This window comes from Dipodomys merriami, unplaced genomic scaffold (genome assembly GCF_024711535.1).
Source record: "Dipodomys merriami isolate MVZ:Mamm:240054 unplaced genomic scaffold, mDipMer1.0.p SCAF_7, whole genome shotgun sequence".
In the NCBI taxonomy this organism is placed as follows: domain Eukaryota; kingdom Metazoa; phylum Chordata; class Mammalia; order Rodentia; family Heteromyidae; genus Dipodomys; species Dipodomys merriami.
The window spans coordinates 1,373,828-1,397,536 of record NW_027206290.1 but is presented as its reverse complement, the minus strand read 5'-3'; the positions used below and the strand labels follow the sequence as shown (position 1 = coordinate 1,397,536).

General features: G+C 36.4%; 1 protein-coding gene across 16 annotated transcripts in view; it reads right to left on the bottom strand.

Annotated features, from left to right (window-relative positions):
* Lrrc7 (leucine rich repeat containing 7) overlaps positions 1 to 23,709 on the bottom strand; it is a 486,949-nt gene that overhangs the window by 137,568 nt on the left and 325,672 nt on the right. Inside the window, exon 9 of one of the 16 annotated variants that reach the window (XM_070006801.1) lies at positions 18,252 to 18,338. The exons of 14 other annotated variants lie outside the window; for them this stretch is intronic. In XM_070006801.1, the coding sequence (XP_069862902.1) occupies positions 18,312 to 18,338 (27 nt within the window). In that variant the 3' untranslated portion in view covers positions 18,252 to 18,311. Of the gene's footprint in view, positions 1 to 18,251; positions 18,339 to 22,202; positions 22,260 to 23,709 lie in introns of those variants that run through there. One more of the 16 variants, XM_070006802.1, reaches the window with a different exon arrangement.

Below are 23,709 nucleotides of genomic sequence, written 5' to 3'. Positions count from 1 at the left end.
TTATTGCAAATAAGGGAAACCATGGGACCAATGTTTCTTTGGGTCTGGCCTACTTCACTTAATATAATTTTTTACAAGTCTTTCCATTTCCTAACAAATGGAGCAATGTCATTCTTTCTGATGGAGGCATAGAATTCCATTGTGTATATATACCACATTTTCTTGATCCATTCATCTACTGAGGGGCATCTGGGTTGGTTCCATATCTTAGCTATGGTAAATAAGGCTGCAATAAACATAGTTGTGCTGGTAGCTTTAGTGTAGTCTTGTTTGTGAACATTTGGGTAAATGCCCAAAAGTGGGATTGCTGGGTCACAGGGGAGCTCTACGTGAAGTCTTTTGAGGAACCTCCATACTACTTTCCAAAATGGCTGAACAAGTTTACACTCCCACCAACAATGCAATAAGGTTCCCTTCTGTCCCCTCCAGCATCTGTTATTAGAGGTCTTGATTATAGCCATTCTAACTGGGGTGAGGTGGTATCTCAATGTTGTTTTGATTTGCATTTCTTTTATGGCTAGGGAGGTTGAGCATTTCTTTATGTGTCTATTGTCCATCCTTCTTTCCTCTTCAGAGAAGTTTCTCTGTAAGTCTTTAGCCCACTTACTTATTGGGCAGTTGTTTCTTTGAAGATTTGTTGTTGGGGGATTTAATTTTTTTAGTTCCAGGTATCTTTTAGATATGAGACCCTTGTCCATTCTATGGCTAGTGAAGATCTTCCAATCCGTGGGCTTTCTATTGATCTTGCTAGCTATGTCCTTTGCCATGCAGAAGCTCTGCAATTTCATGCAATCCCATTTGTCCAACCTTTCTTTGATTTGTTGTGTTTCTGGGTCTCTATTAAGAAAATTTCGGCCTGTGCCAAGGAGACCTAAGGTTTCTTCTATTCCATACTGTAATGTTTTCAGAGTGTCTGATTTGACTCCAAGGTCTTTGATCCATTTGGAGTTGATTCTGGTGCAGGGTGATATATAAGGATCTAGCTTTAGTTTTCTACAAGTAGTTAACCAATTTTGCCAGCACCATTGACTGAAGAGGCTGTCTTTCTTCCATTCTATTTTTTTTAGCTCCCTTATCAATTAGATGGCTATAGGTCTGTAGGTTCATTTCTGGGGTTTCAATTCTATTGCATTGGTCCTGAGGTCTGTTCTTGTGCCAGTACAAAGATGTTTTGATTACTTTGGCTTTATAATAGAGTTTGAAATTTGGTGTTGATATTCCTCCAGCACTGTTCTTTCTGTTGAGGATCGTTTTTGCTATTCAGGGTCTATCACCTATCCATTGTCTTTTTCATGTCATTTATTGATGGGCCTCTAAACTGATTTTGTTATTTGGCTATTGTGAATAGCACAACAATCAACACAATAACAATCTGGTGGTTTTTTTCCCTTTGTCTATATCAAGGAGTTGTCTAGTTGTAACATATGGAGGTTCTATTTTTTTTAATGGTTGTGGAAATTCCATACAGAGGGGTTACAATTACATGGGCAAGATAGCGAGTACATTTCTTGTCAAACACTTTGTTTCCCCATACCATCCCTTCCCCTCTCCACCCCCTTCCCCACACCCCCCTATGAACCGAACCCCCCACCCTGCAAAAGTTTTAAACTTCGTTTTTCAACATAATGTCTTTTGAGTCTTTTGAGGAAATGGAGGTTCTATTTTTTAAGTTTCGGGAAAACCTCCATACTTATTTCTAAAGTGTTCAAAGTTTTATTTCATGAATTCATCTCTTTCTTCATTTTCATTTTCTGTTTTCACTGTAGTTTTGGCTGCTTAAAATTCCCTGAACTAGTATAAAAATTTTCACTTACTATTCTTTTTAGTCTGTTCTTATTAAAGTTCTAGCTCCTCTCACAATTTCAGTGGTTATTTCAATCTTCATATCACAGTAAATTTTAATGTGCAATCTTGACTGTATTATTAACACAGAGGCTATTGGTCATCCATGAAGTGAATATTAAATTCTTAGCTTGGTAGTTAAAGACTTTGGTGCCCTTGCTGAAGTTTTCTTTTTCCTCCTTCCTTTATTCTATAGATTGCCTTGCAAACTATTTAAGCAACTCAGATCTCCAAGTCCATTTTTGTATTTCACCTCTTATAACTTCCAGAAGCTCTTCTTGTCACTTGTGAAAGCAAAGGGGCCAGAAAGATCCTTGATGAAAGAAGGGTGAATCTTCAAATCAGTTTCCCAGTTTCCACACAAATCACAGGAACTTGAAATCCCCCAAGAAAATATTTTTTATTGTTATTCTAGAGTTGATACATCAGGTAATGAGTAATGACTGCAGTTCTTTTTGAAACATGTCTTCCCTTCTGTTGTCTGGTCTTTCCCTCCTGTCCCCACCCATAAGATATCCATTTCATTTCCCTCATAGTTTCTAGTGAGTATCATATTTATTCATCCTTGTTCTACCTTATATGTGCCCTCTTTTATCCTCGCAAATACAAACAAATTAACAAGCTAGATAAGAGGAAAAGAACAAATACAGAAACAATGGCAACTAAACAATGTCTTTTGTTTCCTTTTCTTGGAGTTCATTTCATAGAATATTATTTTATATGATCCTGCATACATAGCCATTGAGCCTTTGTCCACCACTTATATGCATATCTTCCTTTGTCCTCTGTATGCTAATGACTAGGGTCCTATATAATTTATCATGTCCCAGTGTATACGCATATATATATATATATATATATATATATATATAAAATCATTCTGTGTGTTTACTTGTAGATTTAAAGGCACATTCTAGTTACCACAAATGAGGGAAATCATGCAGCCTATGTGTCTTTGGCTCTGGTTTACAATGCTTAATTTTTTTCAAGTCTTCCCATTTCCTTATGAATGGTACAATATCATTCTTTCTGATGGATGAGTAGAATTCCATTGTGTATATATGCCACATTTTTCTTGATCCATTCATCTGAGGGACATCTAGGTTGATTCCATATCTTGGCTGTAATAAATGATGCTGCAATAAACATGGTTGTACTGGTGGCTTTATTGTGGCCCGGTTTGTGGCCCATTGGATAAATGACCAGAAGTGGAATTGCTGGGTCATAGGGAAGCTTTTGAATTAAAGACTTAAATGTAAGGCAAGATACTGTGAAAATATTACAGGAAGGGGTAGGGGAAACCCTAAGCCTTCTAGGCATGGGGAAAAACATCCTAAACAAAGATTCAGAATTATCACAAATCAAATAAAGGCTGGATAAGTGAGATTGTATCAAACTGAAGAGCTTCTGAGTAGCAAAGGACATAGCTAGCCAGATAAATAGAAAGTCCACAGAATGGGAGAAAATCTTCAGTAGCTACACATTAGAAAATGGCCTTATATCTAAATTATACTTAGATCTTAAAAAATTAAACCCTCCCAAAATAAACCTTCAAAAACTCAACAACCTAATTCTCAGGGGGAGAAAAAAGAATGGCCAATAAACACATGAAGAAGTATTCAACATCTCTGGCCATAAAAGAAACAACATTGAGATTTCACCCCACTCCAGTTAGAATGGCCATTATTAGGAAAAGTAATAACAACAAATGCTGATGGGGACATAGCCAAAAGGGAACCCTATTACACTGTTGGTAGGAAAGAAAATACTTTTGAGGGGTTTCATAACAAAGGAATCTCATGAAGTAGATTAGCAAGAATTTAATTAGCAAAACAGAGGATACCAAGGGGAACTAGAAGCAAGAAAGTGAAATCCCCTCTTCAAAGAAGCTAAAAAGTGGTGGTATTTGTTTCAAATATATGCATAGCTCTGGGCTGAGGAATTTAAGCTTGACACGTGGTCATCCAGTTACTGCCAACCATTTAGTTAGGGTCATGTTCTTGCTATTACTAAACTATGAAGAAAGTAAGTCTTGCTTTGAGTCTTATTACTCTAAACATGGAGACAAGGGGCTTGGAGTGTGCCAGTTATTACCCCCTCCCATACATGGCAATAATAGGTGTAATATTTAAGACATTTTACTGGTGGAAAAATCAATCCACTAGGCAAAACATACCTTCTATTCTTGCTCTTCCCATTTATTTAAGGATATTGTCTTGGTCTCTAAATGAAGGGAGAATGCTGAGAGGAATACTAATTAATTTTTGGCTTTATCTTTTGGTTATCTTAATTTCCTGAATGTGTTTTTTCATAATTAAAAATATTTCTAATTTCTCTGCCTCTATAACCTACCTGTTTCTGCCTCCTTTTCTCTTCCTTATTCATCTTTCATGACTTTATATTTTTAAAAATATACCTTGAGGGCTGGGAAGGTGGCTCAGTGGTAGAGCGCATGCCTTGCATGCCAGAGGCCCTGGGTTCGATTCCTTAGCACCATATAAGCAAAAAGAAAAAAGCTGGAAGTGGTGCTGTGGCTCAAGTGGTAGAGCGCTAGCCTTGAGCTGAAGAGCTGAGGGACAGCGCCCAGGCCCAGAGTTCAGGCCCCATGACCGACCCCCCCCCCCCAAAAAAAGAAAAAAAAATATACCTTGAACCATTCTGCCTTTCTCCTGAAAGTCTTTCTTCAATTTTTATTTTCTGTCAGTCTACCTGTCTGGTAATTGTGGTCCTCTAATTTGCATTACTCTTATGTGCCTGATTTCTGAAAAGCCATATTTGGGTTGAATTACTCTATGTATCTTGTTCTTGCATAGTACCTGCATAAGCATACAGCAAATATATAACACATGAATACACAGCCAGTTGACTCAGATGTGAAACTTTCTTATCTTTCACCTTTTTCTAAATTTTATTTGACATGACAATATAAAAACAGAACTTAAAATAATTAAAGAAAAAAATGCTACTGTTAGTGAACAGGACAGGATAAAAACTAGAATACAGGAATGTGAAGGATTTTGTAGCAGAAACAACAAATTCAATTAGCTTATATAAAACTCAGTGCCCGTCACCTATGACTTAATAAAAAACACAAAGGAACTCTCTGGGAACTCAGAATTGTTTAGTTTCTCTAATGAGCTCCAGAAGTTTGTATAGGTTACTACTTTGAAAGGGAAAAATTCACAGTGAATGTTAATGTAAAAAAAAATCAATCCAATAGTCCAGCAATCTTTTTCCATAAATACATTCTTTTCAAACGTGTAATATTCACTATATATATGTGAAAATGGAACTAGGACATTTCAGAGGATAAGTGGGGTTGGGAGAGATGAAGAAGGATGATGAAAAGTCTGACATTGGTCAAAATGAATTGTACTTATCAACTGAGATATTTGAATTGGAACTCCCCTATACAACCACTTTTAAAGACAATAAAAATAACAAGCCCCAATAGTGATAAGGAAGGTTACATGTGGATTAGTCACGTCAAACATCAAGTGTTCATTTTATCCTTATAGCAATGAACCTGACCATTTGTCACTAACCACCTTCCCTTCCCTGTCTTAGATTGAATGATGTATAAGTACTTAATGTAGTATAATAACTTCCATACAAATAAAAAGTAAACCTAGTCAAACAACATTTAACATATGAACAAAAAGTGGTTGGTCACAACATCATTAGCATTCCAAAATACTCAGAACAATAATACTCAGAATTCTCAAAATCAATACATTAAAGTTTAAATGAGCAAGGGGATATCTACCATAGAAAACTATATAAAATATCAAAAGTAATAAAAATGTACCCTACTTATGAGAAATAATTGAAAAAGATGTATATGCACTTGCTTCTTTGTTGACACATAGTAAAGAAAGTGGCATAAGAGGCATTTAACTAGCATACAGAGCGGTTATAGTTACATGTGTAAGATAATGAGTATGTTTCTTATCGAGCATTGTTACCTCCTCCTTTGTTTTTCCCCTACCCCCTTCCCCACCCCCAAAGTTGTTACAATGGGTTAACCTGTATCCTTATTTAAGCATTTTGTTATTTCCCTTCCCCCCCCAAATTATAAAAATGTATATACAAGATGCAGGGTACTGACATCAAATACAGTGACAACAGGGGTTATACCATGGGGAAAGAGTACAAAAGAAACAAGAAAATCACACTGTACATTTAAAATATGTTAAAAACAATAGAAAGCAAGAAAAAACATGTTGTGTCCGTATCTTGGGGTTCATTTCACTTAACATCATCTTATGTGATTATATGTACATAGCTTTTGACTTTTTTTGCTTGTCCTAGACTTATACTAGTTATTGCAAATAAGGGAAACCATGGGACCTATGTTTCTTTAGGCTTACTTCACTTAATATGATTTTTCCAAGTCTTTCCATTTCCTAACAAATGGGGTGATGTCATTCTTTCTGATGGAGGCATAGAATTCCATTGTATATATATACCACATTTTCTTGATCCATTCATCTACGAGGGGCATTTGGGTTGGTTCCATATCTTAGCTATAGTAAATAATGCCGTGATAAACATAGTTGTGCTGGTAGCTTTAGTATAGCCTTGTTTGTGATTGTTTGGGTAAATGCCCAAAATTGGGATTGCTGGGTTATAGGGGAGCTCTATGTGGAGTCTTTTGAAGAACCTCCATAGTACTTTCCGAAGTGGTTGAACAAGTTTACACTCCCACCAACAATGAAGTAATGTTCCCTGCTGTCCACATCCCCTCCAGCATCTGTTGTTACTTCTTGATTATAGCCATTCTAACTGGGGTAAGGAAGAATCTCAAAAAAAAAAAAAAAAAAAAAAAGATGTTATTGCTGACTTACCTGGACGTTTACACTCTGTGTCACCACATTTTTGAATTGTGATTGACACACAGATGCTCTGTGAGAATGGACTTTGTATTGGTTTTTTGAAGGATGGTAGGGAGACAAAAAAACAGGAGAGATTTCTATAACTTGGCCAATGTAGGAAAGAGACAAGAGAATGTGCTTTCTCTCTCTCTCTCTCTCTCTCTCTCTCTCTCTCTCTCTCTCTCTCTCTCTCTGTCTCTCTCTCTCTCTGTTCTCTCTCTCTCTCTCTCTCTCTCTCTCTCTCTCTCTCTCTCTCTCTCTCTCTCTCTCTCTCTCTCTCTGTCTCTCTCTCTCTCTGTGTTTGGTCATGGGACTGGAACTCTGGGCCTAGGCTCTGTCCTTGAGCTCTTCAAAGCTAGTGTTCTATCACTTGAGCCACACAGAAACACTTCTGGTTTTCTCGTGGTTTTTATGAGTCTCATGGACTTCCCTGCCTGGGCTGGCTTTGAACCAGGATCCTCAGATCTCAGCCTCCTGAGTAGCTAGGATTACAGACATGAGCCACAAGCACCCAGCTGAATGCAATATATTGTGATGCATGAAAGTTCAGTAAAAGCAAATGGTTGAGAGTAGAGGGACTTTGAAGATATAATCTCCTATTTGATTCTACCGCCCTGCATCTTGTATATACATTTTTATAATTTGGGGAGGGGAAGGGAAATAACAAAATGCTTAAATAAGGATACAGGTTAACCCATTGTAACAATGAGATGTACAAGACACTATGTTGAAAATGAACTTTACAACTTTGGGGTGCAGGGAGAGAGGAGTTGGGGAGGTTGGGAGGGAAGGGATGGTAGGGGAAAAACAAAGGAGGAGGTAACAATTTTCAATAGGAAATGTACTCACTACCTTATTCATATAACTGTAACCCCTCTGTACAATATTTTTACAATACAAAACACAGTAAAAAGGGCAATAAACTGGCCTTACTGCTAGGGATGAGCCTTGTGAGTTAGTAGAGAGAATTTTTCTCTCTCTATTTCCCTTTTATAGTTCTGTGCTATAATCAGTTTTGTAACTAGAGAAAAATCTAATCAAGTTAGCAATTTAAACTAAGAAATTCTTTGGATTTGGAACAGCAGGGGCTAGAAGGAACACCAGTCATAGTTAGTCCGTAGGGGAACAATTGGAGGATTTTTAAACATTAAGGTCTTATTATGTCAGGCTATCTCCCTAGCTGGGACTACTCATTAAAGACTAGTATTGGTTTCTGATGTGAGTGGTACGGTCAGAGGAGGTAGTGATTGAGGTAACTTCAGGTTAGCACAACCAGAATAGAAGTGACAGTCCATAACATGTTTGTTCTTATGGGTAATTCTTTTGCATCTTGTTGGCAAATACAGCTTTAGGTCTTTACCCCTATATTGGCTGGAGAAGATGGGTTAGGTGCACTCTGCAGACATTTGAACTCAACCACAGGGCCTCATAACAGGTACTTGTCACATTAATCATAACATTGATTAATCCAGCATGGACAACAGCCTGGGAATTAGGGGTGTGCCATTTAAAGAAGGGCCTTTCTGTGCTGTCTGTTTTCTCAGTGGTGTTAATTCAATGATATGTGCTTCTTTGGATACTTGCTTTTTCACTCACCACAGTCAATATGGAGCCCCATGAGTGGCTATCCAGGAAGAATGGTGCAAGGGAAAATTCATGAGAAAATAGAACTGGGCAAGAAAGACTTTACAGCTGGAATTGGTCAATGGAACAAGTTCATCATTCCTGGATTCTGCAAGGAATGCTAAAGGGAGTCCTTCACATTGAGACAAAAGATACTCAGTAATAACAACAAACACTTACATTTATACATGTGGTGTAAAAAGTCCAATTGATATCAGAGATGTTGCTCAAGTGGTAGAGTGACAGTCATAAGCAAGAAAATCAAGCAAGAGTATGAGGCCCTAAATTTAACCTAAGCCCCAGTACTGGTATGATAAGAAAGAGGAAAAAAGGAAAGAAGGAAAGAGGGAAAGAAAGAAAGAAAGAAAGAAAGAAAGAAAGAAAGAAAGAAAGAAAGAAAGAAAGAAAGAAAGAAAGAAAGAAAGAAAGAAAGGAAGGAAGGAAGGAAGGAAGGAAGGAAGGAAGAAAGGAAGGAAGGAAGGAAGAAAGAAAGGAAGAAAGAAAGGAGAAGCAAAGAAAGGAAGGAAGGAAGGAAGAAAGAAAGGAGAAAAAAGAAAGGAAGGAAGGAAGGAGAAAGAAAGATAAAAAAGGAAGAAGGAAAGAAAGAAACAAAGAAAGGAAGAAAAGAAAGGAAGGAAGGAAGGAAAAAGAAGGAAAAAGAAAAAAAGAAAGAAGGAAGAAAAGGAAGAACCAAAGAGAGAAAGAAACAAAGGAAGGAAGGAAGGAAGGGGGAAGGAAGGAAAGGGGAAAGGGAGGGAAGGAGGGAGAGATAAAAAAGAAAGGAAGAGAGAAAGGAAGATATAGAAAGGAAAGATGGGAAGAAAGAAAATAAATATTTGTCTTTTACTATACATTGTATTAACCTGTAGATTTATAGACATATTCTACTTATTACAAATGAGAGAAACAATGCAGCCTGTGTTTGTTTGGGTCTGGCTTACTTCACTTAATCTAACTTTTTCTAAGTATTTCCAATAGCTGTGTGCCTATGGCCATATGAATGATGCTTATTGAAATGAATTCCAAGAAATGGAATTTTTTTATTGTGCTGATTTTTTCTTTCTTTTTTCCCCTTTGGTTTATTCCCTGTTGTCACTGTTTTTTAAAAAATTTTATTTGTGTACCCTTTACCTTGTATACATGTTTATCTGATTTGGGGAAGGGAAGAGAAATCAGAAATGGTGGGACAAAGGGTAAACCAATTCAACAGTGATACTCACTAGATAATATCTTGGAAATGAACTTTACAACTTTAGGGGGTAGAGGGTTTAGAGGGGAAAATGTAGGAGAAAATGAGGAATGTACTCATTACCTGACTTACGTAACTAATTTCTCTGTATGTCACCTTTACAATAAAATTTAAATACAATGAAATATTTAAAGAATCCTTACTATGTAGTAATATAAAAGGACATAACAAATCTTGACATTTTATCTTATCTTTTATCAGGCCATTCATTTAGAGACATTTTGTACCCAATTTAAAAGAGATAAGAGTTGAATAAAAAAATCCTCATTTTGACAGTCTATTACAATAGAAATTTCCTGTTTTAGTTATTAGGTTTCAATGTTGAAGTCAACCTTAACTACTTTATTGTTTTTGATTTTGTGCTAGTCGTGGGGTTTGAAGGCTTGGACTTAGGGCTTGTGCTCTTCCTTAGCTTTTTCACTCAATGCTGGTGGTCTATCTTCCATTTTTGGCTTTTGCTGGTTACTTGGGAAAAAAAGTCTCTCAGATTTACCTGCATGGGCTGGCTCTGAAATGCCATCTTTGAATCTCAACTTCCTGAGTAATTAGGTTTACAGGTGTGAGGCTACCCATGTCTAGCTTTCTTGAGTGTTAAGGTGGACCAATTAATGGATCCACAAAGATGTCCAAGTCCTAATTCCCATTGCCTATGAATATCCTGCTTTATACAGGAAAGCAATGTTTCAGGGCGTGATCAATTTCAGGATTTTGAGATAGAGAAACTATTCTGGATTATCTGAAGGTACTCCATGAATTGGAGGAAAGCAGAAGGGTCAGAGAACATAGAGCAAAATTGATATCAGAAGCAGAGATGAACTGATGCAAGGGAGTGACCAGAAGCTAAGGAATATGTGGCCTCCCATATTAGGCTATACTTGGTTTGCCTGCATGGAGCAATCTTCCACCTATATATTTATAGGACCAACTCTTGTATCTCCTCTAGGTTTTTATTAACATGTCACCTTTGCAGTGAAGCTTCCTTGGTTCTTCTACCTATACATTTTCTATTACCTTTTCTTAATTTTTTTTATTTTTATTTTTTTGCCGGTTGTGGGGCCTGAACTCTGGGCCTGGCACTGTCTCTCAGCTCTTCAACTCAAGGCTAGTGCTCTACCACTTAAGCCACAGCACCACTTCCAGCTTTTTCTGCTTATGTGGTGCTGAGGAATCAAACCCAGGGCCTCATGCATGTAAGGCAAGCACTCTGCCACTGAGCCACCTTCCCAGCCCCCTTTTCTTAAATTTTTATTTAGCATTTCTACTGTATTCTAGTTTGGTGTAAAACCTGAAACCAAGGAGTGTTTTTCTATTAATTTAATTTCAGATGGCATATCTAGATATTATTATCTCAGCACAGAAATAAGAAATATTTGTTTTGATAACTTAAGATTAAACCTATTTTGTTAATTTTATTTACAACTGAAGAATGTTCTCTTGGGTTTACTCTGTGATTGCATAATCCCATTTTCTTTGTGGAGTCTTGATTGTAAATTTGAACTCTAATGTACTTTACTCTGATTCTGTAAAGGGACACTTTATCTTCTAATTTCTTAGGTTGAGACAGTTTGCATAATCATCACAGAATTTGACTATATTGAAATAAAGTTATCCTCAGAAAAATCCTTTTATGGAAGGAAAGGCTAATTAATCTCATTCATAGGGACCAGTCATGATATTGCAGTAATGAGAAAAGATAATAAGGGAAAAACCACTTCCTCGGGAAACAGACATAAAGATGACTTACTTAATTGCCAGGAAAGGGAAAGTTTGAAAGCAAGAAAACAAGTTTCTTTATTTATGTGTATGACAGTGGAGATTGCTTATTAAAACTCTAGGTCAACAGATGTTGCTTTGATGAGAATGGTGATCCCAATTTGATCATTCTCTGAAAGAAATGTCTCTGTAATTATTTTCAGTCCAAAATGCATTTTAATTGAATGATTCATCAAGGCTTCCTTTCAAATTCCACCTAACAGGAATACACATATATGACTTGGTTACAGTACCAATTTTCTCCTTTAAAACTTCACCAAGAAAATTTTCATTCATTTAGAAGACTGAAACTAAAATTGATACCTCAAAAGATGGCTTTTGATTAGATGGTTGTTTTTCAGATAAATAAAAGTATTGCTTCTAACTTTGTTAGTTTCTGTTTAGTTTGAATTAACATGTTCTTACTTATGTAGAAGTGATTCTGAGTAGAACTGAATTGTTTGTTTTTAATTCAAATGACTCATTCATTCACTCAAAAACATATAGGTGCCAGGGGGAACAGAAAAAGCTTTCTATGCCTATCAAAACATTTCTTTTATCTGTTTTTTTAGATACAACAATCTATTGGATAAATGCCCAGGAGTGGAATTGTTGGTCATATGGTATATGTTTAGTCTTTTGAGGATACTCTGTACTGCTTTTCAGAGTGGTTGAACAAGTTCACATTCCTACCAACAGTGTAATAGAATTCCCTTTGGCCACATACACACCAGCACTGGAAGTGGCACTGTGGCTCAAGCAGTAGAGAGCTTACCTTGAGCTGAAGAGTGTAGGGACAGTGCCCAAGCCCAGAGTTCAAGTCCCATGATCGACCAAAAAAAAATACACACCAGCATCTATTATTATTAGTTTTCTTGATAATAGTCATTCTAACTGGGGTAAGTGGAATCTCATTGGAATCTCAATGTTGTTTTGATTTGCATTTTTTATGGCTAGAGATGATGAACATTTCTTTATGTGGGCATTTATCCAATAGAACACAAACAAGGTAAACACACTAAAGCTACCAGCACAATCATGCTCACTGCAGCATTATTTACCACAGCTAAGATATGGAATCAGCCCAGATAGTTCTCAATGGACAAATGGATTAAGAAAAAAATATATACCATATCTTGTATATATATATGCATATATAATATGTATACACACACACACACACAATGGAATTCTACTCATCCATCAGAAAGAATTATATTGTACCATTTGTTAGGAAATGGAAATACTTGGAAAAAATTACATTAAGTGAAGTAAGCCAGATCCAGAGAAACATAGGTTGTATGTTTCCTCATTTGTTGTAGCTAGAATGTGCCTGTAAGTCTACAAGTAAACACACTGGATGGTAAAAAAAAAATTACACTGGGAGATGATAAATTTTACAGGTCTCTAGACATTCACACACAGTGAGAGCCAAAGGAAGATATTCTTACACAAATGCACAATAACTATGTGCAGCTGATCATTTAAAATAATATTAATTAAAATGAACTCCAGGAAATGGAAATAAAGGGTTTTTATTGTTATTTTCATTTTCTTTTCTTTTTGTCTTGCTTTCTCACTTACATGTCTTTGGGGAGGTTAAGGAGGGGTACAGAGATAGAGGGACAAAGGGTGAACAAACGTAGCAATGGTACTCAGTAGACACTATGTTACAAATGAACTATACAACTTTTGTGTGGAGACAGAAGGGAAAAACTGGGAGAGTTTATTTAAAAAAGGAATGTACTCTTTATCTGACTTATGTAACTGGAACCCCTCTGTAGATTGCCTTTATAATAAAATACAATACAATACAATAAAAATGCCTGGAAAAAGACAGTACCAGTTTGATGGTTATTAAACTATTGTCTTTGAGCTGTGAGCTCTCTCTTCTATACTCTGTAATTGTGGAGTTAAACACATTTCCTTTTCAACCAGTGTCTCTATGTTTCGCTTTATTAATCAGGTACCCTAGAGAGACATTAGGGCTGTAAGAAGAAGGGATTTGTTTTTTTCTGTTCACTTCTGGTCTTCTTGTGCTTTGATCAGCAATCTTTTCACCCTGTAGTGACACTAAACACAAGTGACAGCAGCTGTTCTAGGTCTGTCATTTTACTCTCCCATATGGTTAGGACAGCCTTGTCATTTCTTGCCAAGCCATCACAGCAGCTGGTGGGTGCTCCTCCTCATGGCTCCAGCCACACCTTCCCATTCTTCAGCCATCCTCCCCACTTTCCTCCCACATTAGGAGTGCTGTCTATTTCCCAGAGTCATTATCATTACAATATTTCCATGTTGCCTTCTGGCCCCTTTATTTCTCCAGTACCTAATTATTCTTTATATTAAATTTTCTTTGTGAAATAATTGGTATAGTTTCCATCCTCTGACAGGCTTCTGATTGACACAAAGATTTATGTGCCTTCAGGAACTTTAAAAATAAGTTTCAAGTCTTACATTTTTCTTGATAAATTAATATCCTCTGACAATATCTGTGAGAATATATATATGCATATATATATATATATATATATATATATATTCTCTATGATCTTAATTGTTGGGTTTCCTCCCATGTTTGAACTCAGGGCCTCATTCTCTTGCTTAATTCTCTTAACCACACCTCCAGTCTGGCATTTATCTGGTTAATTGGATGGAATCTCCAGGACTTTTCTGTTCTTGCTGGCTTGGATCTAAATTTCTCTAGGTCTTAGCCTCTTGAGTAGCTAAGAATACAGGTGAGAGACAAGGAGTATTTATTTGGACTTAGTAGTTAAGAAATAAATGCTGGAAAACAGATAAGTTAATCATTATTTTTCCTAAAAAAACCTGTTAGACATGCTTCATAGGTCATTGAAAGCAAGGACACCTTGGGAAAACCAGGGGAGTGGAACCTCACTACAATACTTTTTAATAAAATGAGTTTAATTCTAATCAGCTTTCAGTACCACTTAAGGCATAAGCATGCTAAACAATTTCAAACTCACGCCTTACAAAATTCTATGAAAATACATTTATATTGCTTATATATTTCATATGATTGGTGCATGTTTCAATTTGTACCCATTAGAATATCTCTGTCTAAAATTTCTTTTTATTTACTTTGTCTCTGAAATTTTTATGAGTCCATAAAATCCAGTGAGAAAAATAAACAGAAACAAAATCCATTTGCATATTAAGATGAAAAATTCTTCCTTATTGTAATCTTTAGTATTGTGACTTTTAGAGTACTATTTTATTGCTTCTCTATGAAGTTGTTTCCTACGATATACTCTAATATCCATAGATGGTTACATTTATGAAATATTTTTGGTAAACACAGAGTCTTAAATGGTAAGGGAACTCTTTCTTTCTCTCTCTCTGTCTCTCTGTCTCCCTGTCTCTGTGCCCATGTGTTCATCCTGGGACTTGAATCTAGAGCTTTAGCACTAGCCTTGAGCATAAAGGCTCAGGGACAGTGCTTAATTGGTGGTTAATTGGAGATATGATCTCACAGACTTTCCTGCCCAGGCTGGCTTTGAACTTCGATAGTCAGATCTCAGCTTCTCATCTCAAATCTCAGCTAGGATTACAGGTGTGACCCACTGGCTTCTAGTACTATTTGTTTTTTGATGAATTCTCTGATTTTGTAGATATAACCCACCTTTTCATTGTTCTTAAAAATTAAATGTGTTTTTTTTTATTACACATAGACTATTTCTCTTTTTCTTGACATTTTTTTGCTGCTGTCACGTAGAGGTTTTGTTTTAAAACCATGTTTTGCTATGTAACCCAAGTATTTCTGTGAGTAAATTGCACATGATAGTCCAAAAATGTTGAAAATATTCTCACAATGATATTATCATCCTGCTTCCAAATCCTGGAGCATTAATACTGGACAATGTTAAGTAGGAAGGAAAAAAATATCTTAAAGGAAGATTACATTTTCATGGAAAAGGCATAAAATAGTGGATTAAATTATCTAAAGTATCTAAAGCACTTATATTCATACTCTAAATCCAGCAGGAGAGAGGAAAAAATAGATAAACGGTCAATTTTGAAGAGATAAAGGCTGATAATTTTCTAAAATTAGTGAATTACAAGGAAGCATGGTGTGTAGGGGACTAGTGTGTACAAATGTTACAGTGTAGATTTTAATAAACCTTGAACAGAATTGAACAGTTTATATGATGATCTATTCTTCAAAATTCATGTTGAACTTTAATGCTCATTGTGGTAGTTTTCAGATATACATGAGGTGTTTTAGAAATGATAAACTCATGGATGTATTACGGCCCTTATAAAAGAAGGTTCTTTCTACATTCTACCAGGTAGGGACACGGCAATAGGCACCACCATAAAAATCAGAAACACTGGCCACCCACCAGATCCTGGATGTGCCAGTGCCTTCTCTTTGGGTTCCTAATCTTCAGAATGGGGAGAAAGAGATTTCCTTATAAGGATATTGCTTTAAATTATTCAATCTCAGGAAATGTTTAATAGTTGTACAGACTAATATATATGTAGAAGATTGTGATTATAATATAATCCTGATGTCTTCATCAGAAACAAAAAGTTGATCTTAATGTCAGGACTATCTCAATACAATTCATTACTGGATCAAAGTAGTAAAAGTGCAACCTCAATAAACTTAAAGAAGTGGAGGGTTCAAATATCACTAGGCACTAGGCACAGTGGCTCAAGCCTGTAATCCTAGCTACTCAGGAATTTGAGATCTGAGGATCCAGATTTGAAGCCAACCTGGTCAGTAAATTCCATGAGATACTTGTCTCCAAATAATCACCAAAAAGCTGTGCATTAAGTGGTAGAGTGCTAGCCTTGAGCAAAATGATAATAATAATAATATTTGCTCCACCAGTTCAGACTAGAAAGGACTGAATTCACTAGATATAACTACTTGAGGCCATGCCTACTCTAGGGCTTTAGACCCTTGATAGTTGAATCGGTTTCAGTATCCCTGATTTTTCTATAACTGTTGGGAGGGTCAGAAAACTTTCTGTGACACTTAAAAGGACATTGTACCCACAATAAGGGAGAGGATTTTTAAGGGTCAATGCTATCCAGTGCCACACATCATCCCAGTAGTGTCCTACCTTTGACTTCAGAATAATTTTAATTTAACATTATAAAAAGGAATTAATGAGGGAGAATATACAAAACTATTAACAATGGTTATATATAGATATGGGATCTCAGATGATTTTTTTTTGCTGGTCCTGAGGTTTGAGCTGAGGATCTGAACACTGTCCCTGATATTCTTTGTGCTCAAGACTAGCCCTTTACCCCTTGACCATAGCACCACTTTCCACCTTTCCTGAGTAGTTTATTGGAGATGAGAGTCTCAAGAACTTTCTGTCAGGCTGGCTTCAAACCATGATCCTTAGATCTCAGGCTCCTGAGTAGCTAGGATTACAGTTATGAGTCTGGCTGAGTTTACATATATATAGTTATATATATAGTTATATATATAAAACTATTTTTCTTTTAACTATAAAGACCTCTTAATGAATTTGTTTTATATTGAGCAGAACTGATGAAAGATGAAAACTATGCTACTCCTAGAACTTTGTTCAATATATTCTGTGTTTGTTGCTGTTAAAAATGTACCTTTAGGATTTTTGCTAATTGGTTTAATTTTGCAGAATTAAATTGGCATCTCTAAGTATACATTTATAGTTCAAGCCTCATTTCAGATATTTATAATCTTCTCAAGCTATTCCATTTTTATCAGGCTCGCACATTCTAAGTTTATTTTTTGTCTTTGTCTTTTACATTACAGTCATCTCCTTGCCAATTATCTCTTTCATGTGTTATACTAAGTAAATCATCGGAAGATAACCTGGTAGGATGGAATTTGATCCCATCTTTGCCTGTATTGTTTCTTAAGTCCTCTTGTCAGTGCAGTTTCTCTCATTTTCTCATTAAAAGTTGTTCCTGTCACGAAACAACTGCCTATTCCACACATATGACTAATACCACCACTAGTTTAGCATTAGAAACACAAAGTTCCATGATTATACTCTTCAAAGAGCTGAGCATCATCAAAAAGTCCTATGCAAATGAGAAATAAAGGAAAAGAGACTCATTTTTTTTGCACCTTGCCTAAAATATTATCATATCAAAAACATAAAAGCTGTTTCTGTTTAGGTGATGATTTCTGAGGTACCATAAAACATAAAGCCAGTAATTTTAAATTTACTTCCAGTAAGTTTATTTTCATAAAATAAGCATATTCCATGCATCTTTGTTGACCTAAATCTTTACAATAAAACACTTATTTGCATATATCTATATGAGAAACTTGTAAAATACTTGAAAACTAAAGTTAATTGAGATGTAGATTGTATCTTTTGCATGAAAAATTTCCCCCATGCCCATGAAATAGATGAGATTGATAGCCTTATTTTATTGATAAGGAAACTGAAGCTAGAAAGTGAGCTATGGACTTGAAGCTACCAGCTAGTCAGTGAGAGAGCTGACAGCCAAATCTACCTGTTTGAATCCACCGTATTATCTTTTTCCTATCACTAGATGAAAAATATCTGTCTGTAGGGAAGCTTGGGATTCCCATAGCAACCAATATCTATTATTATCAACTACCAATTTAATACTGTCTGTTGTTTACGGATATCATCAGTCTATCTACTCACATTAATAAACATCTCCTTTATTTATTTTTTTTAAATTTTATTGTATTTTATTTGAGAACATACTGTACAGAGGGGTTACAATTACATGGGCAGGATAATACATACATTTCTTACCAAGCATTGCAGCCTCCTCCTTTGTTTACCCTTCACCTCCCTTCCCAGCCTCCCCCTCCCCCCCACCAAATCATACCCCCCTCCCCCCCCACACCGACATTGTAAAGCTGGTTTTGACATGACATTTTGTACTTCTCATTGTTGCAACAGGTCCACCTGAATCCTTAAACGACTTGTTTGTCCCCATCTCCTCCACATGTTATACTGACATCAAATATAGTGAAAGCGGGGGTTACACTGTGGGGGAGGGACATACAAAGCAACAAAGAAATAATCTTATAAATGCGTTAGAAACACATGCATGAAAGAAACGAAAACATTAAAATACATATTTAAGGGTTCATTTTCCTAACATCACATTATCTGACCTTTTCCGCTTGACTCATACCTATACTAGATATTGCAAATAAGGGAAACCATGGGACCTATGTTTCTTTGGGCCTGGCTTACTTCGCTTAATATAATTTTTTCCAAGCCTTTCCATTTCCTAACAAATGGGGAAATGTCATTCTTTCTGATGGAGGCATAGAATTCCATTGTGTATATATACCACATTTTCTTGATCCATTCATCTACTGAGGGGCATCTGGGTTGGTTCCATATCTTCGCTAAGGTAAATAATGCTGCAATAAACATAGTTGTGCTGGTAGCTTTAGTGTGGTCTTGTTTGTAAACATTTGGGTAAATGCCCAAAAGTGGGATTGCTGGATCATAGGGGAGATCTATGTGAAGTCTTTTGAGGAACCTCCATACTGCTTTCCAAAGTGGTTGAACAAGTTTACATTCCCACCAACAATGAAGTAAGGTTCCTTTCTGTCCACATCCCCTCCAGCATCTGTTGTTAGAGTTCTTGATTTTTGCTGTTCTAACTGGAGTGAGGTGATATCTCAATGTTGTTTTGATTTGCATTTCTTTTATGGCTAGGGATGTTGAACATTTCTTCATGTGTCTATTGGCCATCCTTCTTTCTTCTTCAGAGAAGCTTCTCTTTAAGTCTTTCGCCCACTTATTTATTGGGCAGTTGTTTCTTTGAGGATTTGTTGTTGGGGGGTTTAATTTTTTGAGTTCCAAGTATATTTTAGATATGAGACCCTTGTCCGTTGTATGGCTAGTAAAGATCTTCTCCCAATCGGTGGGCTTTCTATTGATCTTGCTAGCTATGTCATTTGCCCTGCAGAAGCTCTGCAACCTTATGCAATCCCATTTGTCCAACCTTTCTTTGATTTGTTGTGTTTCCGGGTCTCTATTCAAAAAATTTCGGCCTGAGCCAAGGAGACCTAGGGTTTCTCCTATTCCATCCTGTAATGTTTTCAGAGTGTCTGCTTTGAGTTCAAGGTCTTTGATCCATTTCGAGTTGATTCTGGTGCAGGGTGATATATAAGGATCTAGCTTTAGTTTTCTACATGTAGTTAACCAATTTTGCCAGCACCATTTACTGAAGAGCCTGTCTTTCTTCCATTCTATTGTTTTAGCTTCCTTATCGAAGATTAGATGGCTATAGGTCTGTAGGTTCATTTCTGGGTTTTCAATTCTATTCCATTGGTCCTGAGGTCTGTTCTTATGCCAATACCAAGCTGTTTTGATTACTATGGCTTTATAGTAGAGTTTGAAATTTGGTATTGATATTCCTCCAGCAGTGTTCTTTCCGTTGAGGAGCGTTTTTGCTATTCGGGGTCTTTTATTGTTCCATATGAATTTTTGGATTGCCTCTTCTATTTCCTTGAAGAATGAGGGTGGAATTTTGATAGGTATCGCGTTGAATTTGTAGATAGCCTTGGGAAGTATTGCCATTTTCACGATGTTAATCTTGTCAATCCAGGAGCATGGGAGGTTTTGCCATTTTTAAAGTTCTGTGTTGATTTCTTTTTTCAAGATTTTAAAGTTTTCATCATAGAGGTCCTTCACTTCTTTAGTTAATTCTTAGGTATTTTATTTTTTGTGGGGCTATTACAAATGGAGTTGCTTTCCTAATTTCAGCCACACTTTTCTCATTGTTGGCATACAGAAAAGCCATTGATTTTTGGGGGTTAATTTTATAACCTGCTACTTTGCCAAAGTTTTGAATCAGCTTGAGTAATTTGGGAGTGGAGTCTATGGGATTCTTTAAATATAAGATCATGTCATCTGCAAAGAGGGAGAGTTTTATTTCTTCTTTCCCTATTTGGATCCCCTTTATGTCTGCATCTTGTCTTATTGCTGTAGCTAGGCATTCTAATACTAGATTGAAGAGAAGTGGACAGTAAACATCTCCTTTAAAGATGCTCAGGATAGTAGTGTTTCCTTTGGTTGCATCCCCAGAAGAATCTGTTATGTATTTTCTTGATAATGGCGAGGTATAATCTCAATGTGGTTTTGATTTGCATTTCTTTATAGCCAGAGATGTTGAACATTTCTTCATGTGTCTATTGGCTATTATCATTTCCTCTCTAGAGAAGTCACTTTAAAATTCTTTAGCCCACTTATTAATAGGGTGGTTGTTTCTTTGAGGATTTGTTATTGGGAAATTTAATTTTTTGAGCTCTAGGTATATTTTTGATATGAGGCCCTTGTCTGTTGTATGGCTAGTGAAGATCTTCTCCCAATCTGTGCGCTTCCTATTTATCTTGTTAGCTATGTCCTTTGTCATGCAGAAGCTCTGTAGTTTAATGCAATCCCATTCATCCACCCATTTTTTTTTTTTTTTAGATTTGTTGTGTTTCTGGATGTTTATTTAGAAAGTTCTGATCTGTGCCAAGGAGCTCTAGTGAATCCCCTCTCCATTCCTGTAATATTTTCAGGGTATTTGCTTTTAGATCAATTTGGTCCATTTGGAGTTGACTGGTTCAGGGTGATATATAAGGATCTAACTTCAGTTTTCTACACATGTATAGCCAATTCTACCAGCATCATTTGTTGAAGAGGTTGTCTTTTCTTCCATCTGATGATTTTGGCTCCCTTATCAAAGATGAGATGGCAATAGGTCTGTGGAATCATTTCTGTGTCTTCAATTCCATTCTATTAGTCCTCAGGCCTGTTCATGTGCCAGTACCTAGCTGTTTTTATAATGATGGCTTTACAATAGAGTTTGAAGTTTGATGTTGATATTCCTCCAGCACTGTTTTTCCTGCTGAGGATTTTTTTTTGCTATTCGGGGTCTTCTGTTATTCCAAATGAGTTTTTGGTTTGCTGTTTGTATTTCATTAAGGAATGTTGTTAGGATATTGATGAGTATTGCGTTGAATTGCATAGCTTTTTGTAAATATTGCCATTTTCAGAGTTTTCTATTGTTTGTTTTTTTAAAATGTACTTTGTGGAGTCATTTCTTTTTTCTTTCATTTTTCCCCTTTGATTTATCCCCTGTTGTTGCTGTTTTTAATTTTGGTACCCTGTGTTTTGTATATACATTTATCTGATTTGGCAAAAGGAAGGGGAATGACAAAATGGTGAGACAAAAGACAAAGGGTGAATCAATGCAGCAGCAATACTTACAAGACACTATGTTGGAAATGAACTTTACAACTTGGAGGGGAGGGAAGTTGGGGGAGAGGAAAAGTGGGAGAAAATGAGGTAGAGGGTAACACTGACAAGAAATGTATTTATTACCTTACTTAGATAACTATAACCCCTATGTACATAACCTTTACAATAAAGCAAAATAGAATTTAAAAATGCTAGTGATGCATGACTGTACCCAGTAGTCTCCTGCCCTCACATTTGGGAAACAGCCACGCTGCAAAGCTGTAGGAAACATTGGATGTATTTAAGACAGAGAGTAAATGTAATGCTCAGAAGAGGAGCTCAGAAGTTTCTGTTTACCTTGCCTGTCTCAGTTTGTATATCATGTGGCCTTGCCAACTGGCTATTGGGTTATCATTGACATTATGGCTGGTGTGGTACAATCCCAACAGAAACTGGGGTGGACGCCACACTTTGTGCTGGAATGAGGACTGGACAGTGAGAGATCAGTGTAGCAATGCATGCATGAGGGAGGTGGCTACTGCTCTCAGGGAGCATATGCCAGAGCCCCAAAGCTGACCTCAGGCTAAGACTAATAATGACATCTAGGAGACATTATCAACTTCAGACTACAGCTCAGATGCCAGCATGTGTTCCCAGCATTCCCTGTAACCCTCCTTGAGAAATCAGGTCATCAAACTTGTCACTTCCTTAGCACAGACTCTAATTCCACCAGAGAGAAGGAAGCAGAGAAAGGGAGAATGAGAGAGGATGCATGAGAGACTGAGAATATTTACTTAAGGGGATGTAATACAACCTAAATGGACCTCTTTTTCCATTTTTTAAAAAAATTATATAACCTTTATTGTTATTATTAAATGTTGTACAGAGAGGTTGTCATTTCATAAGTCAGGGAATAACTACATTTCTTCCTTTTGACAATGTCACCACTTCTTTTTCTTTCCCCCAGTTTCTTCTTCCTCTCCTGTCCACAAGTTACATAGGTCATTTCCCACGTGTTGTAAATGGAATAGCATGACTATATTTGTTCACCCTTCCACCCTCCCTTTCTGTGCCTCACTTTGCCTCCCCTAAAAAAAAGGCAAAACAAACACCATCACCACCACCACTAACAACAATAAAAACAACAAAAAACATGTTTCCATTGCCTGCAACTCATTTCCATAAATAGTATCGCAAATGTTCAGGGAAGTTACACCTTTGAGTTCCTTCTCTAAGAGCATTCTGTAAAGGGACCTCTAAAGCATCAAAAGGATTAAGCTTTTAATCAAAGGAAAGTAAAAGTTGTTTTAGTCCATTAGTATATAGCTAACAGAGTTGGAGCAATGTCTTGATTGGCTATGGTCCAGGTAATACTATGGCTATGGTAAAAATAAATTTTTATTGGCTATTGTCAAAGTTAATGTTCTTTGGACACTCAAAATACAGTTGAATTAAACCCTGTCTACTTTATATATGGCCCATTCATTGAATTCCTTTTTTTTGCCAGGATTTGAAATGTAGTATTTAATTCTCACATAAGCCTTATAATGTAGGAACCACTTACATCTTCCATTTTATCAATAACGTAAATGAGTTGCCCCAAATTTCATAGCAACAGAGCTGAGATAGAAAGATGAATTGGATTTTTGAATTTGAAACTTTAAGTGAATTGGATTTTTGAATTTGAAGATAAATAACAGGAAACTTCTGAATAAAGAAATCTGGGCCATTTTTTAAAGGAGTATTTGCTTTCTAATTTGCATTTGAGATTTTGGTCTTCAGACATGTTCTAAAGAAAACCAGAGTATAAAAGAAACAGGAAGAATTCTGCCAAACTTTCTGGCAGTGAGGTAGTGACACCTGTGCATTAGAAAGATGCTGTCAGTACAATTAGGTACACAATGCCAGGAAGAATCACAGCTCTCATACAATGACACTAAGTAGCCTCCGATGGGGATGTGTTCAAGGTATGGACATTGATGATACTTGGAGTGACTCAAATCTGTGTAACCCATGCTTGGCCACATAATAATTACACATGTCAGCAGCTACTACTTCAAGCTAATTTCCATAGAACTAAAACAGTAGCATAGTAAATCAGAATTAAATGACATAAATATATAACACACTTCCATAGTTCCTGCAATGTAGTTGGTGCTCAAACAGATAA